The sequence below is a fragment of the Alosa sapidissima genome, chromosome 8 (assembly GCF_018492685.1).
Source record: "Alosa sapidissima isolate fAloSap1 chromosome 8, fAloSap1.pri, whole genome shotgun sequence".
In the NCBI taxonomy this organism is placed as follows: Eukaryota; Metazoa; Chordata; class Actinopteri; order Clupeiformes; family Clupeidae; genus Alosa; species Alosa sapidissima.
The window spans coordinates 1,458,048-1,474,783 of NC_055964.1; the positions used below are offsets into that span (position 1 = coordinate 1,458,048).

The 16,736-nt window shown below is 39.0% G+C and overlaps 1 protein-coding gene across 2 annotated transcripts in view; it reads left to right on the forward strand.

The window, feature by feature from the left end:
- Positions 1-16,736, forward strand: part of dnah10 (dynein axonemal heavy chain 10) — a 313,740-nt gene that overhangs the window by 208,109 nt on the left and 88,895 nt on the right. For both annotated transcript variants that reach the window (XM_042101375.1, XM_042101376.1), the window contains 6 exons: positions 6,168-6,299; positions 10,050-10,263; positions 10,351-10,470; positions 10,565-10,710; positions 15,846-15,998; positions 16,429-16,689. In XM_042101375.1, coding sequence (XP_041957309.1) covers positions 6,168-6,299; positions 10,050-10,263; positions 10,351-10,470; positions 10,565-10,710; positions 15,846-15,998; positions 16,429-16,689 — 1,026 coding nt within the window. The remainder of the gene's footprint in view (positions 1-6,167; positions 6,300-10,049; positions 10,264-10,350; positions 10,471-10,564; positions 10,711-15,845; positions 15,999-16,428; positions 16,690-16,736) is intronic.

The following is a 16,736-nucleotide window of genomic DNA, read 5'->3' on the forward strand; positions in this document are numbered from 1 at the left end:
TTTTTAACATTTATTCATTTAACAGACACATTTAATCCAAAGTGATTTACATATGTAACTCATTTCACAAGGGATTACATTGTCCCTGGAGCGACTTGGGGTTAAGGGGCCAGTTGCACAAAACACAGGTTAAGTTTTTCCCCCCTGTAAAATCTGATTAAAGCTTAAGGTTTCCTTAAAATTTTTCCTCAAGTTTTTAAGGTTTTCTCCTTATCTTATAAGAAATCCCTCAAACCGTTGCCCAAACAACCTTAGCAGCCTAAATAAGGGGGGATATAAAATAAGGGACCTCTGACTCTTCCTTATTATTATATGAGTTAATGCTGATAAATTAAGTTAATTAACCACTTTTGACAATTGAAAATTAAACTTCTCCGCTAATATCAATACTCTTCTATCAAATAGCCTATCAGAAACATGCCAAATACTATTATTATGTGGTTAGTATAGTGGTAACATATTCAAGTCGGATGTCCCAACTGTTGGCCTACCATGAGCTTTGGTTCAGTTCGCCAGGCAAAACGTAACAAGAAAACTTTGTTTTGGTGCACTGATGACAGTCAGGATAATATCTAACTAGCTAGCTAGTATTGTTCAGTTCATGTCTATATCAGGCTTTACAAGATGAATAGATAAATGTCACTGAAAATTATTAAGTTAAGATTATAAGATCATTAAGCTTTAGGCTATTGTGTTTGGTGAGTTGCTGACTAACGGCATAAATTACTAGCAAGGTAGTTACAACTATGTCTGTTGATCATACCGGTTGAGTTATTTATTGCTTTATAACATTAACAAGGTGCATTATTCACTATAGCTAACATCGTGAAATTAATGTCACTGCTCTAAGGTGCGTCGTGTTTGGCTGTCACCCTTCAAACGTTTTTCCTTAACTAAGGAAACCATTTAAGGTATTCTGTGCAACACCTACAAATAAATCCCTTACCTAAGGAGAAATTAAGCCTTTAATTTCCATTAAGGGTCATACTTAAGGGAGAAAAGCTTAGTGTGTTTTGTGAAACCGGCCCAAGGGCCTTGCTCAAGGGCTCAACTGTGGAAACTGGGAATTGAACCCACAACTTTTCGGCTACTGCATGCTACTGCCTAGCTCCTTAACCACTACGCTTACACAGTCCCATAACACGTCTTAGTCTTATTTAGTCACAATTCAAATACAATACTGACAATAAAAAAACTGATGTTGATAGTGAGATTAATGCAGTTAATGCAACTCTATAGAAAAAAGATGCATCTTACTGCAAGATTAGTGTGCTGTCTCATCACGTTCTAAAGAGTCAGTGGAATCAAATTTCCTCAAAATAAAGGTCTTGCCTGTTTACACTCTGGCAGCATGATAAGTGAAAATGTATAGTAAATTAGCCATTCTGGAAGACAGATCTTGGGCAAGGCTTGCAGTTCTGTTCCATTGATTGCTGCTCCACTCCAAAAGCTCCCTTTCTCTCTGTCAGCAAATTTCGTGGAAATCGGGGCAGTAGTTTTTGTAAACCGTATTTTCCGGACTATAAGTCACACTTTTTTTCATACAGTAGTTTGGCTGGTGACTTATAGTCAGGTGCGACTTATATATGAAAAAATATATAATTTGAACATGTTATATATCATAATTAATAATTGCCTACATTGTTTCGAGGGATAGCAGCTTCACAGAAGAGAACTTCTGATGCCAAATTTGAGGAAAAGTTGGTAAACCATAACCTGACTCTCGCCAGATGAATTTCGTTCCGCCTAGCTCCACTCATCCATCTGGGATCAATTCATTGGAGTGTTGCTTTAGAAGGCTGGGCCTAATCAAAAAATGCTTGCATATGATTGAATAAGCCACTTGTCCGTCATCTATTGACGTGCTACTTCAACCACTCACATCGAAGCCAACACGTGACGCTGATAACAGTCTCACAGTTGCTTCTACGCAATGTCACATCTATGAAACTCCCGCCCTGCGTCCTAATTGGCTCTACCATAAAATTTGGTGCAGAAATCACTCTCAACGGAAGCGATCCAAGATGGATGTGAGTGGAGCTAGGTGGAACAAAATTCATCTGGCGATAGTCAGGTTAGGTAAACCACCCTTCTTACCTAATTTGAGGGTGCTGATTCTAAATATTTTGTTTACCAAGCTCAGTTCTGAGTTCTATGTAAATGTAGGGTCTGGGCACTCACCGTTCGCAGTGCTCAGTCCCATGCGTTTTCCCACCAGCGGAGCTAGTTGGCTAGTTCAAACTTTTGCCATCTTAAAACAAGCTTAACTCGTGTCACACTGTTGGCCAACAGCAACATCCATCTTCTTTGTTTTCAAGTAGCACGGAATTCAAGCCAAACCGTTGCAACTCTACCATTATCATTATGTTAAGCTAACATAGTGAGTCACTCATTTGGTGTTTAATGCATTTCATCACAATAACAAGTTGCACAGATAACCTTCAACTCAGAATATATCCTACAGTACATATGAACTTAGATAGCGGGAATAAGCCTTATGCAGAATTGCATCTACCGTCAGCAACAACCGACAAGTAAAAAACATTTTACTTCTAGTAACACTGGATTTGGTATGTGTGCTTGCCTCCATATTAGAGCTTGATAATGTGCTCTTCTAATATGCCATTGAGCAGCATCACTTGTTGGTGGTAGAACCTCCGATCCTCGACATCTAGAAAACAGAGTGGCTCTGGCATAGTGTTGTCACGATACCAAAATTATGACTTCGATACAATACCTGCCATAAATATCTTGATACTCGATACTGAAACGATATCCAAATCCTAAAATATCTGGAAAAGAAAGGACACAGGCCTCCTCCAGGTGTATTGAGTCATTTGTGTTGAATTTGGTGCACTTTTGGTGCACGTTTTAAACTTCTAAACGTCCTACATAATTATTATTTTTGTAGTCAGTAAAATAGTAGTTTGTGTGTGATTAAGTCCTTTATTGTTTGTTATAGCTCATTTATATTGTGTGGTGTATTGGCAATAAATTACCTTTAAATAGCCAAAGTAGGCTAGATCAAGGTCAGTGTTCAAATTACTGCATGCAAATCACTTACTGCTATGCAGAAGAGCCTAATCTTTAGGCCATCTGATGTAGGCTACCCTAGGCCTTCCCGTGCTTATGGGATTTCTTTGACAGTTGCAAAGGGAAAAGAGTGAAGATAGTCTTCTTAAGTATAAATATATATACTCTTTTGATCCCGTGAGGGAAATTTGGTCTCTGCATTTATCCCAATCCGTGAATTAGTGAAACACACTCAGCACACAGTGAACACACAGTGAGGTGAAGCACACACTAATCCCGGCGCAGTGAGCTGCCTGCAACAACAGCGGCGCTCGGGGAGCAGTGAGGGGTTAGGTGCCTTGCTCGAGGACACTTCAGCCTTGCTCAAGGACACTTCAACCAGTAGGCCACGGCTGCCCCCAGTGTAATTTAATTCTTTGCTCCCAGTGTAATTTAATAAGTACGTTTCAACCACTCAGGTCTTAATCAGATAGGCCTACACCATATCTGTTGCAATATCTGTGTGCATTCCTACATTAGGTCTATTTCTTTGATAGTTAACATCATTTGCTACCACATAACAAATACCAAATAACAATACAAAAGTTTCTTACAAACTTTCCTGCATACTTCTTAAATGTGCTGCAGTCCTAAAGGGTGTCCTAAAGACATAACTAGAGCTTGAGCATCTATTACCAGTGTTCAATGAGCAGTTTTTGCAGTGATCACTACTGGACATTCCACATTGCTAGACAGCACTTGAGGATGACTTATTTCCACTTCACAAATAACCATCGCTACCTGCAATAGCTACAGTACAGGGACAAGAATCAGTTCATAGCTGAGGATTTGTCCTAGGCCCACTTCCCTTTCAGCATCAGTAATGATGCACTGGAGAATATTTCTTTTTGTTGCACTATAAAGGATATCTTGTCTAAATGTTTTGCAAATAATCTCCATAGCACTCTTCAGCACTCCTCAAACATGCACACTCTTCCATTTTTCTGCATGGCTGGAATTTGAATGATAGGAAAGAGCACCAGTGAGATGTTTTAACTAGGCAAGTAGCCTTAACAGTAAAAAAAATAGTGTAAATCCTCTGTAAAGACTGACAACTGTTCATAATAGTTAGTGACAAAATACTTTCTACAGAAAAATGAGTAGACACCTACTATTCTATCAATTTATTAGCAAGGAATCTATTTTGTTTCTAAACGTCATACTGAATTTTAGCTATTATTTAAATTTATATTTTAATTTTAGCTTATTTTCATTTGCTACTTGAGGGTCTTTGGGGTAATTCCTGTCCTGTTCTACAACATATCTGATACATAAAGAGTATATTAATGCCTTATTTTTTTCAATTCCTATGATATCTGATGGCAAAACCAAAAAGTATGTGAATTATGCTAATTATGCTAATTAGCAAGCTTAAAACTCATAATTGAGCTTGGTAAACAAAATATTTGTATTCAGCACCCTCAAATTGTGTGAAATAGCCCCTTTACAGACTTCCTCAAATTTGCCAACAGGACTTTTTCCTGAACGTTTGTTAGCTATCTGCTCTCCCTCTTCTTAATATTTAATATTGTTGGTTTAATACTGTTGCCAATGAAAAGTCGTTGTCTTACACCATAGGTCTCCAACACGTCACTCTCAAACTACCAGTTGCTTGCCGCCCCCTTCTGAGCTTGCCAGAGGCTGTGAGGCATTCCAGCCTACAAATTTTATAAAAAAGTAAATCTTACATAATTTAAAAAATAACTTAATTTAGGCTACCGTAGACCTATTTGGATATTCACAATAAGATTTCCATTACAGCACAGTGCAAGTTCAATTAATGAATGAAAGCGGGTACCTTGTCTCGCAATAAACAGCGGATGGAAATCCCGACACTCTTTCAACTACATGAAACTTAACAGTGAACCATCAGATACCCCCTAGATTTCAGTGGCCATCAGTCCCAACATTTAGCAATATAATCAAAGAGTCCAAACGTAAATTAAATCCTTTACCAAACCGGACATCTTCTGCTTTTGATAGCCTACCAGTATGCCACTCCAAACGAAACGAAGCGCATGTCTCACAATAAAACGCACCAGGTAAGAAATAAAGGTCTGCCTCGAATACAAGCCTGCTCCAAATAAAGGTGCTGTGCTTTGCACAGCCTAAGTAAATAAAAGACCCCAGCCATAATTTGAGGATAGTCTGTCTCCTAAACATTCCTCACCCATTATCCAGACATGCATGAAAACATTTGAAAACAAAACTCACAGCCATAGGTTATTTTGACTGATGACTTTCTCTTCTGCATTGTCCTAACCGTTAAAATGAGGCATATGACGAGGCATTGCAACAATGTTTACAGAGATACACTATACGGTTGGCTGCAAAGATTGATATGCAGACTGTTACGATTGGCCGGGCGCTTTAGGCTATAGTCTTTCTACGTAAGGGATAATGTATAGAACGCCGGCCATTATTGGAAAAATAAGTCCCGACAGGGCGAACCGGACCCCGACGCGCTAGTGGAGGGGTCTTGCTTTGCCCTGAAGGGACTTATTTTCCCAATAATGACCGGCGTTCTATACATTGTCCCGCTTATTATACGGCTACTTGCCAAAACAAAAAAATAAACTAGAAGATCAGTTCTAAAGAGGTGGGTTTTAAAATACTGTACACATTTTATTAATGTACTTTGGTAGTCACTTGATTGAATAGGAGTAAGCAGGTCATTCCACCACCCAGCTACCACTAATAACACATTTTAATTGCCAACAAAGTAGTTGAGTTCATTGTATCTTGATAAGTTGTTTTACACACCGTTAATGGAGACCATCAACTCATTTTGATACATTGATTAATTCATATTTTAATTACAGAATTTGTGTTTTCTGCCTATGTGTGCCACAGTTTCAGTAGGTCATTGCTGTTACTATGACATTGATGATGTTTTACTGTCAATCCAACAGATCAATAAAGCAACAATAACCTCCACATCCATCAATCACATCTAACAATAGCATCCACCAATAGCATCTATCAATCAATAGCAACAACAATAAAACAATAATAGTGATAATAAATGCCTACATTACAGTATGTATCATTGTGGAAATGCCTTTTCAGTTCATAACACATTTATTTTCTTACAGGAAATTGGAGAGCTTTGCAAATTGTTTGAAAAGTATGTTCCTCACACCATTGATATGATCATCGATGGTATAGTGGATGGCAGACAAGGAGAAAAGCTGAAAACCATTGTCCCTCAAACAGATTTAAATATGGTTGGTCCATCATTATACTCAGTTGTATAGATTTAACGGTTCCTGCTGTCTAAATCATTAAGACCACCGCGCTAGCGAAGCGGCGGTCATATATGTTTAGTCAGAGCGTATTTTTTTCTGCATTTTTCATTTTTTTTCCTTGAGTAATTTTATGTCAACGATTCCCGGGACACTGAAAGACCGGGCTGCACGAATCTTGGTGGGCATGTAGCCCCACAGGGATGACATCAAACTATCGATTTTTGTTTTGATCTGTTGCCCACCCGCCGCACCGAACCCCCCAAAAGAGGAGGGTAGGACGGACACAGTTTTCTGTGACTTTCTCGAGAACTATAGGACCTAGGATGGCCAAATTTATTTTGTATGTTGGTCTCAAGGGGCCATCTCAACCCATCCATAACCACTCATTTGCGGTATAGCACCAACTAGTTTTTAAAAAAAAAATAGGTGTTGTAATTACATGTTTGGCTGACATGTTCAAAATTGCACGAAATGTGAAGTCTAGGATCATTATGACACTCTGAATGCATAACAAGTTTTGTGGAATTGTGTTCATGTGGAGGCCATACAATAAATTAAAGCAACACCAAAGCACTTCCTCTGTCGCACGCACACTATTTGTTTATCCAGCACCGGCTTTGCAAATAACGATGTCCACAGACAAGGTAGAGTATGTTGCATGATTTTATGATGTATGATGTATTGCGACATCAGAAGCAAGTCAAATTCGTAGTTTCTTATGTCTCATTCCATCGAACTACACATCCGCTACCCGATCTGGCAAACTTGCAGAGTGCGGTTATAGCCGATAGAGGGTCGTGAAGTGAATGCAGAAGTGCCGTTCACCCTGTTACGAGTTGATGAACCACTGGAACGATTTTGGAAACATTATTTTAAGGTACAAAAAACTCTTTGGTGTTGCTTTAAAGTGTCTAAGAAATGAGCTAGTTGAGAAGTTTATATAGTTAAATTACTTAATAGTGAATTATTGTAGTGAGGACTTTTATTTCAAAACAGTTGTGGACAGAGGAAACAGTTGGCGGGAGTCATAGTTGATGACAACTGAGTTGGAATGGCTGAATAGTTAAATACTTGAGTAGTTTAAATGGTTAAATTATTTAATAGGGAATTATTGTAAAAATTGTAAATATTATTGTATAAAAACTTGGATGGAATGTGCCTTATATCCTTGTAGAATGGAGAGGCACAGAGACAGTTGGCTTAGTTGAACAGAAAGCAGTTGATACAGGTGCAGTCAGCTTAATTGACTCTTTGAGGGGGCCTAGTTGAGCAGCTGGCAGTTGATACAGGTGCAAATCAATTTAATTAGCCCATTGTGATGTCATAGTGCCAATGCAAAGTCTATGGGGAAAAATAAGCTTGATTTTATTTATTTTATTAACTCATTGAGTGCCAAAAACGTAATATTACATTTTTTTTTTTTTTTTTTTTTTTTTAAATGACAAAACTAGACACTCTAACACACCTTATGATTTTGGGAACTCTGTGATGAATGGAAATGAAATATATGACGATCGAAAACTCATGAAAACGCACAATCTGGACATTTTATCTGGACATTTTATCATAACTCGCCGTTTTGGGTCGAATCAGTGACGCATGCACGTCATCTCAAAACCAGGCCATTTTAGTGGGTCTATCACTAGGTGGCAGTCTCGCCAGGTCTCGCTGATCACTTCCCGGAAAGTTTACAGGCAACACCAGGTCTCACCTTTTAAACGAGCCATTGTATGTGTTCATAGCTATAACACAGAATATGCTGTGGCTGTACAAAAATCATCAACAATGGTCTAGATTGCTGGCACTCTAGGACAAAGCTTCCAAAAACAGCTTGGCATTCAATGAGTTAATATTTTGAAAAAGTATAAAGTTTACAGAAACGAAAAGTACATTGCACAGGTGTCATTTTCAAGACCTACTAAGAATAATAATAACAAGGAGACTTAAAGCGATGGTTCGGAGTAATTTCACTCTAGGGTCCTTTGCACCATGACCCCGAGCCAAACACCCTCCCAGAACCTGTTTTCCCTTGGTCGAACCCTGGTCGAGTAGCGCTGTCAGAAACTAATGACTGTCTGCAGGTGCTTATGGAACCTATAGAGTATCTCGTAAATTACCCCACTAATAATGCCTTGAATGGTACAAAACTTCTACAGTAGTAGAACTATGTTCTTTACTCATAAAACAAGGCATTGAAAAGTTTGTAAGTACACCAGGAGTTTATTTAAATAACACTTGCCTGATGGATTCTACTCTCTGCTACTGTCTACCGCTGCGTCGACGTTACTTCCGTGATTTGGGAAAAGCCCGTAAAAGTCCTGGCAGGAAGCATGCATAAGGATGTAGATCCAGGAATGCACTAATATGTTGTTCGTAGTACCAGTTTGCAACAATTACTTGTTAACACTAAGTTGTAAACACTTCGCAAAAAAAAATATTAAAAACTGTATATACCAAAAAACGCTGATGTAATCGCTTCCTGCCAGGACTTTTACGGGCTTTTCCCAAATCACTGAAGTAACGTTGACGCAGCAGTAGATAGCAGCAGAGTAGCTATCAGGAAAGTGTTATTTAAATAAACTCCTGGTGTACTTCCAAACTTTCCAATGCCTCGTTTTATGAGTAAAGAACATATTTGTACTACTGTATAAGTTTCGTACCATTCTGGGAATTATTGGTGGGGTAATTTACGAGATACTAAGTTGTCATGCACTGTAATAATAATAAGACTTCAGATAACAGAACAGTGCATTTTCATGCACTGTAAAAATGCACAGAGGGAGTTATGACAAAACCGTGGCTGTGGAAGTTAACCCTTAGAACTCCATTTTTGCAGGGTTTTCCATTACTATGTTTTAATGACTTCATAGAGGTCTCAGGAATGTGCAATACTGACTGTCTTCAGCACAACCAGAAGCAATATGATTAAAGTATTGTCATTTCATTATATATATATATATATATATATACTATATACACAAACATAATAAAAAAAAAAATATTTATTTATTTTTACACAAATGATTGGCAAAAAAACAAAAATACATAATTAAACTTTTTCACACATTGATTATTACATTAGATTATTTTTTTTGTAACGTCTTTGACACATTCCGGTCATTGTACATGTTTTTAAAATGACAATAATGTTGGTTCTACTTCATGGATCCGAAAATTGTGTGATCCCTGAACCCTTCCATTTCGATAGACACCAGCGGCACCACCGAACAACGAGTGTAAGTCCGTTAAAGTTAGTCATTTCCCTAGGGTGCGTTAGGGGCCGTGCTGCTGGAGTTCTAAGAGTTAACAAACTAGCTTTCCTCAATGAATGGTATAAGCCAGGCCTTTTACACAACCTAAATTGTAACTATGCTGGCGATCCAAATAAAATCTCCTGCGACCCAGTCTTTGGGAACCAATGCATTAAATTATTCATTACATGTCTGAAAGAGTGATTTATTGGGATCATACACATTATAGACCGTACTACACACAGTTATGTTTATCTGCTCTTATTGCTTGTTAAGAAAAAAAGTTACTGCAGTGATGTAAGATGACATTCCCAGTTATGCAGACCGGCACTGTCTCCCTTTTGCTCCCCTAGAAACAAATGATGTTGCTATTATTAATAGTAAGGATCTTTGATAAAATTAATGCATATCTGAGCATAAGAAGCCATGTTGAAGATTGCTTGGCTGACTATGTCCCTGTGTTTACCTTTTACTTCAGGTAACTCAGCTAAGCATGATGTTAGAGGCTCTACTGCCTGATGGATTTAATGCTGAGGAACTGGAATGTTTCTTCCTAGAGGCACTTTATTGTTCACTGGGAGCCACTCTTCTAGACAGTTACAGGACAAAGTTTGATGAATACATCAAGAAACTGTCCAGCATGACTGTAGTACATGATCCTGAAGTGCTAGCTGGACCTGGAGAGATACCTGGTGAGATGAAATACATTAAAAAGGGAAACATTTATTTACCAAAAGTTCAAAATGAAATTATGACTATTTTATTTTGCATGCACACAGGGTATTTGCCAACACTATATGAATTCCACTTTGATGTGTGCAAAAAGAAATGGGTGCCCTGGACTTCCCTTGTCACTAGATATGTACACTGTCCTGATGTGAAGTTTATTGACATCCTTGGTAATACATTTCTTAATGCAATCTTATTGTGTCAATACCTACTGATTATTTGAGGTTTTACTTATGTCCTTTTTCTGTGCTGTTTCATTCTCAGTTCCAACTGTCGACACAACTCGTGCTAACTGGATTTTGGAACAAATGGTGAAGATAAAAAGGCCCGTGGTGTTGGTGGGGGAGTCTGGCACCTCTAAAACAGCCACCACACAGAACTTCCTTAACAGCCTCAATACTGATACCACAGTGAGAATGATACACTATCCAACATGTTTTAATTATTCAGCTCTTATTGCTTTGCAAAATTAAGCTTATGCCACAAATTAGTAATAGTGTCACGATTTCAGTCTTAAGCCGAAAATCGATTGAAATTACATCTCGATCTCGAACTTCGAAATCAAATGTAGAATCGACGATGCAGCCACACTCCCAATGTCACGTCCAGCATACATGCCAAGAGACCAAAAAACACGTGTTGAACGGCAGCGCATTATCTACTCTAACTTCTAACTTCAACTAAAGCTGCAACCAGTTAAAAAAAAGAAACACATAAACCGAACTCGAAGCATCTTCTACTCTGAAATCTCTGGTATGGAACTAAGCTATTTTGTCATTCATTTACGTCAGTTAACGCTAACTTACTCAACTTAGCAAGTTAAAAGAAGCTCTAGTTAGAGTCCAAAATTAGGCTTACTTTAAGGCAGCGGCGTCTGCACTCACAAGAGGGAGAGAGAGCCGCAGGTTCCAGCTCGCTTGTCATTGCTGATAGTTGGTATCTCCTTCTTATAAGAAACTTTGAAGGCAACAGTAGTTCCCACTACTGACCATTGAAAAACTGTGAGAGGGCCCAGTACAGCGATAGCCATAGCGGAGCAGGCAGAAGATCAAATAAACGTGAATTAAAGCGACAGTGCACAATTTATACATTTGTTAAAGAGCATAAAATTAGCAGCATTTTTAAGCAATTCATATTTTAAAACAAATACTTTTCATACTAAATTATAGGCTATAATAAATTATTTTTTTTTATGTGTGTGTCGTGGAGGGGGGGGGGGGGGTGTTGTTGTGCGGCCCGCCGGCCAGTTTTCAAAACCCAATGTGGCCCTTGAGCCAAAAAGTTTGCCCACCCCTGTTCTACATCCTGACTCGGCTCGCGTACCCCCACCATCCAACACATAAAAAAGTAACTCATTCTATTGACGCATTCCAGGCATCGTTGTTTAATTAGCCGCCCTACATGATAACATAATCAAAATGTGCAACTAGTCTATGAGCTCTCACGTTAAAAAAAACAGTGGAGAACCACATTAGACTGGTTAGATAGCATCTCACTGCAGACCACGCACTGTGGCTTTGGGCAGTCTGTCTCCCAATCCATCATACTTTCGCTTTCTTCACGCAGTCTTTTCTGTCTCGTTCTTTCTTTTATCCCCCTGCGCTCCATCTCCACCTTCATTAGTTTGCCCCTCATCCCATTCCATCGTCCTGCTCTGTTTCTCTCGCTTCTCCTCTTCGACCGCTTTAATTAGGCCTTTTGGGCAGTGTCCCTGTTTTTAGCCAGTTTTCCATGTTTACGCAGCCTTCTACCTAGCCTATACTTCAACGAAACTAACGCGCCAGATATTCTGGCTGCCCACAGGAAATCACGTGTAGCCTATTGTGTGTAGCTTATTTTTTAATGAAAACATACCCTATTATAGAGTTTACAAATGATTTCCTTTAATTTCACGTTTCCATATCATTATAACCCGATTCGAAATTATGTATTATTTATGAATTAATTAGAGTATTAATTAATTAATCATTTTTAACTCCTTTCCGACATTGCCCTTTTCATCTCGCGTACCCCCTAGTGGCAGCTCGCGTACCACCGGTGGTACACGTACCACAGTTTGGGAATCCCTGCTTTAAGGCATAACATGCACAGTGATAAGTGCAATATTCCATGAACACCTTGTGTCTCTTTGGAGTGTGCTGAAACAATCAAATTATCGTTCTGTGTTGTTTCATTTCATGTTCACGTCTATATTTAATAACTGTTCTGTTTAAGGTAGACTAAACATGAAATCTAGGCTACTTCTGTCTAAACTTTTAAGAGGGATCGAGACAATGAATGTAGCACAGCACACACATAATTTATTTTAAAGGGTGACATGGAATGATTGAACGGGGTATTTATCCTTGTTCTGTGATATGACATATAGGCAACAACATTTTGGTTCCTAAAGCTTCCTAAAAACCTCTGTCGGAAAGCTATGTTAGGGTGGGGCATTTTCAATGCGTGGTTTGTCACCTATTTGGCATCCTTTGACGCTGATTGGCTGCCTTTGCTGCCACTCAAAAGAATGTAACTTTGCTGGCTTCGGAACACTGACAAACCAACTTCTTACAGCTATGACCCATTCACAGATTCAGCCTTATACTCTAGGCCAGGGGTCATCAAATGGCGGACCGCGGTCCGAGTCCGGACCCTGACGTGATCCTATCCGGACCCGGACCATAATAGCCTAATTTAGATTTTCACGTAAGATTACAAAGTTGTGCTAAATGTTTCGTAGGTTAGGATAACAGCATTTACTTCAGTAGCTTCATGAACCATCATTTCGCTTGCTGCTTCTCAGCCAGTGAAATCTGTGCATTCTGATAAAGTCGAGTCACTGATAGCCTGAAATGAGCGAGGAGAGGAGACGGGACGAGAAACAATCAGAAGGATATGTAAGTTAGCGATAAGTAAGTTATTTTCAAATCATGGATTGCTCAAAGAGGAGAAAGCTAGACAGCGAGAACAGAGCTTTATATAACGATACGGGGGCAATACCACGCAAAACTGTCACGTCCATAACGGCAACTAAATAGGCTACCATGGGTGTATTATGGATGTGACAGTTTTGTGCGAAATTGCCAGGGACCGACTTTTCTACATATTCTGAGACAGGCGATTTTTAAAAGCGCCAATTTGAAGCACCTCTACTAGACAAAGCATAGGGTAGGCTAGACCTACCCATTCAACAGTGAACTGAGACCACAGAATATTTTCACGATTTAAGAGGGCAATATGATTGATCCACCACAATCTAGTTAGGCCTAAAGTACATCCATTCACTGCCCAACAACGTGATGTTCCTGGGTTTCCAGGATTTCGGGTAAACATAAAAAAAAAACTAAAATTAAACTTGCTGATTGAACCAGCTGTGGAATATCCATCCTTGTCTCAGCTTTTTTTTTTTTTTTTTTAATTCACGTTAAGATCTTAAAAATAGCCAAGGCTACTCAGTTTTTCTCCCCAATTACTCTTATCGTATAAGTATATATACTTTTTTGATCCCGTGAGGGAAATTTGGTCTCTGCATTTAACCCAATCGGTGAATTAGTGAAACACAAATAGCACACAGTGAACACACAGTAAGGTAAAGCACACACTATGTTAAATGCAAATCAAACCAGCTAATAGGCTAACTGAAATAACACCCATGCCAATCTCTAGGTATGGTGAAGGGTATGTGATGATGTGGGGCTATTTTAATTCCAAAGGCCAAGGTAGCTTTATCAGGATGCACAGTATTCTGGATCCATGAAATAACTGGCCTTTAAAAATAAAAATCTGCCTGTCTCTATGGGAATTTAACATAGGGGTGGGAATACTTATGACCCCTGTATTTTAAGGAAGAACATTTATTTATTTATGATACATTATTCATTCACTAAGAAAATTGGTGTCCTTAAAGGTTAGATATTTCCTCATTTTTCACTTAAGGCATTAAGATCAATTTCCAAAAGATGATTTTATATTCCTCTTTTCAGTCAACTTTAGCATGGGTGCCAATACTTTTGGCCATCACTGAACATACATACATACATACATACATACATACATATTCATACCTATACACGCACATTAAACATTATGGTGCTCCGGACCTTTGCTTGAGAAAAATTTCCATAACTGGACCTCGCTGAAGGTTAATTGAATACCCCTGCTCTAGGCTAATGCATATGCCCGGAGGCTGTTTGTGTCTTGGGCTCGAGCAGAACGAAAATAGAACCGTTTCAACTAGGCCTATTTGGAATAATATGAGCATCTAAATAGACAGAGGCGGCTCGCTCAAAGGCTGATGCTTAGCCTATATGTTTTGTATTAAAAGTCGAAACGTGTATGAGTCTTAGGACAACAGTTGGAATACAAACGTTACAAATGTTTCCCATTACCAATGTCTCGGAGACAGCTAGGCTACTTTCATGTTTTCGCACCAGGTGAAACATATTCACAAACTAAAGACGCAGATCCCGACGACATGCCATCGTCTTAGCGTGAGCATGGCAACAACTTGGCAACAACTGATTCAGCTAAAGCTTGGCCAAGGGGGTAATCCGTGCTTCGAAGTTTGATGCCAAGGGTTCTAACCATGCCTCCACATTTGACGAGTTCGGAGTGACACACAAACGAGAAGGGCACTACATACACTTGACCATCATTGAACTTTCTCACCCAATAAAAGCTTACTATATATTGCTACTGTAAGACCGCCAATGCAATCACTTTAGACCAACCTTCTTAGTGTAGGCTAGGTGTTGAAATTAGATTGACCACTGTCCACTCCTCACTCACCAGGTGCTTATGTGGAAACTGTGTTCGCATGCCCATAGAGAGAGAAAATGTAGTATGCTGCCAGGAAATACAACCAGTGCTAACACTTTAAACAATTTCCATACAGATGTACAAATACATCTGTACATACCAAAGTTTCAGTATGGCCTATCTTAATGTAGTGGGAATCTGATTAAAAATGAACAGCATCTCGTGCATTTCTTTCAGTAATGAAAAGTTTGCACACCGCTTGCATAGCCTGAAAGGGCACACCTCGGAGCGTCGTGAACACTGCTGCAATCTGCTTGCCGTATATAGGGGTGTTCTTGAATGCGGATATACTACCGTTATTTAACAAAGACTAGATAAAACAGTTTTTGATTCTCTGTCACCTTTAAACATAGAGCGAGTGCATTAGTGTCTTTTAGTGCCTGGAAGGCTATAGGCTAACTTACAATATGATAAGGCTTATGTGTTATGAATATGAGACACTTTTCAAGCAGAGGTGAAGGTGAAGAAATTTGCTGGATCAGCAGGTAAGATGGGACGGTAAATGCCACTCGCCCAAGTTCCAGGTCCGGTAGTGGAAACTGCCCTATAGAGACACACATACACCATTACACCATACAAGAGGACCAGCATTTTGAGTATTTGTTATATTTGCATTGATTTAGCTTTATTTAAATCTATGTGATGTCACTTTGGTACATACAAGTGTAAGTGAAAACGTGAACATTTACTTACCCATGAACATTGAAAATTGTTTGAATGTCCATATGTGTATATTTTTCCACAGATGATGCTGACAATAAATTTCTCATCAAGGACCACATCAACGGATGTTCAAAGAAATTTGGAGGCCAGTGTAGAGAAGAGGACAAAGGATACATATGGTCCTTCTATGGGGAAAAGGTTGTTGGTATTCATGGATGATCTTAACATGCCACTGGTGAGTTATACATTTACCAGTTTCAGTGTTTTATAGTCTAGGGTAGTTTCACAGTCAGGGTAAACACTTGATGTTATCCACATTCATGTATCTATGTACCTCAAAATATGTGATTATGTTGGATAATTCCTAACTGTAAAAAACTTGACTGTGGGCAGAAAACTGGACCACACTTTAGTTAGTTTGTAAAACTAAAATAATATCAAAGGCTGAAATAGGATGAGTGAAAAATTCTCACAGGATTTGAACAGAAATATTTTACACCTTGGTTTTGGGACTCATTCATGATATAGACAAGGTTGACAATAGGAACAAAATCGGTGACAGTGCAGCAAGTCTTTCGACCCAGGAGTCCAAGTGGAAAAAAGGTTGTTTTGTGGTTTAAGTGGTTCTGAAAAATCTCTGTGTTCATGTGTATGTATGTTTTAAGGTGGATGAATATGGTACGCAGCAGCCCATTGCTCTTCTAAAGTTATTACTGGACCGTGGGGGGATGTATGACCGTGGAAAAGAGCTTAACTACAAGATCCTTAAGGACCTGGGCTTTATTGCTGCCATGGGCAAGGCTGGAGGTGGCCGTAATGAAGTCGATCCACGTTTCATTTCTCTCTTTAGTGTATTCAACATACCCTTCCCTGCAGAAGAGGCCTTACATGTCATATATTCCTCAATACTCAAAGGCCACACCAAGGTGATCTGTGCTAACATTTACCTTTGAAGTAACACTCTTCTTGTCAA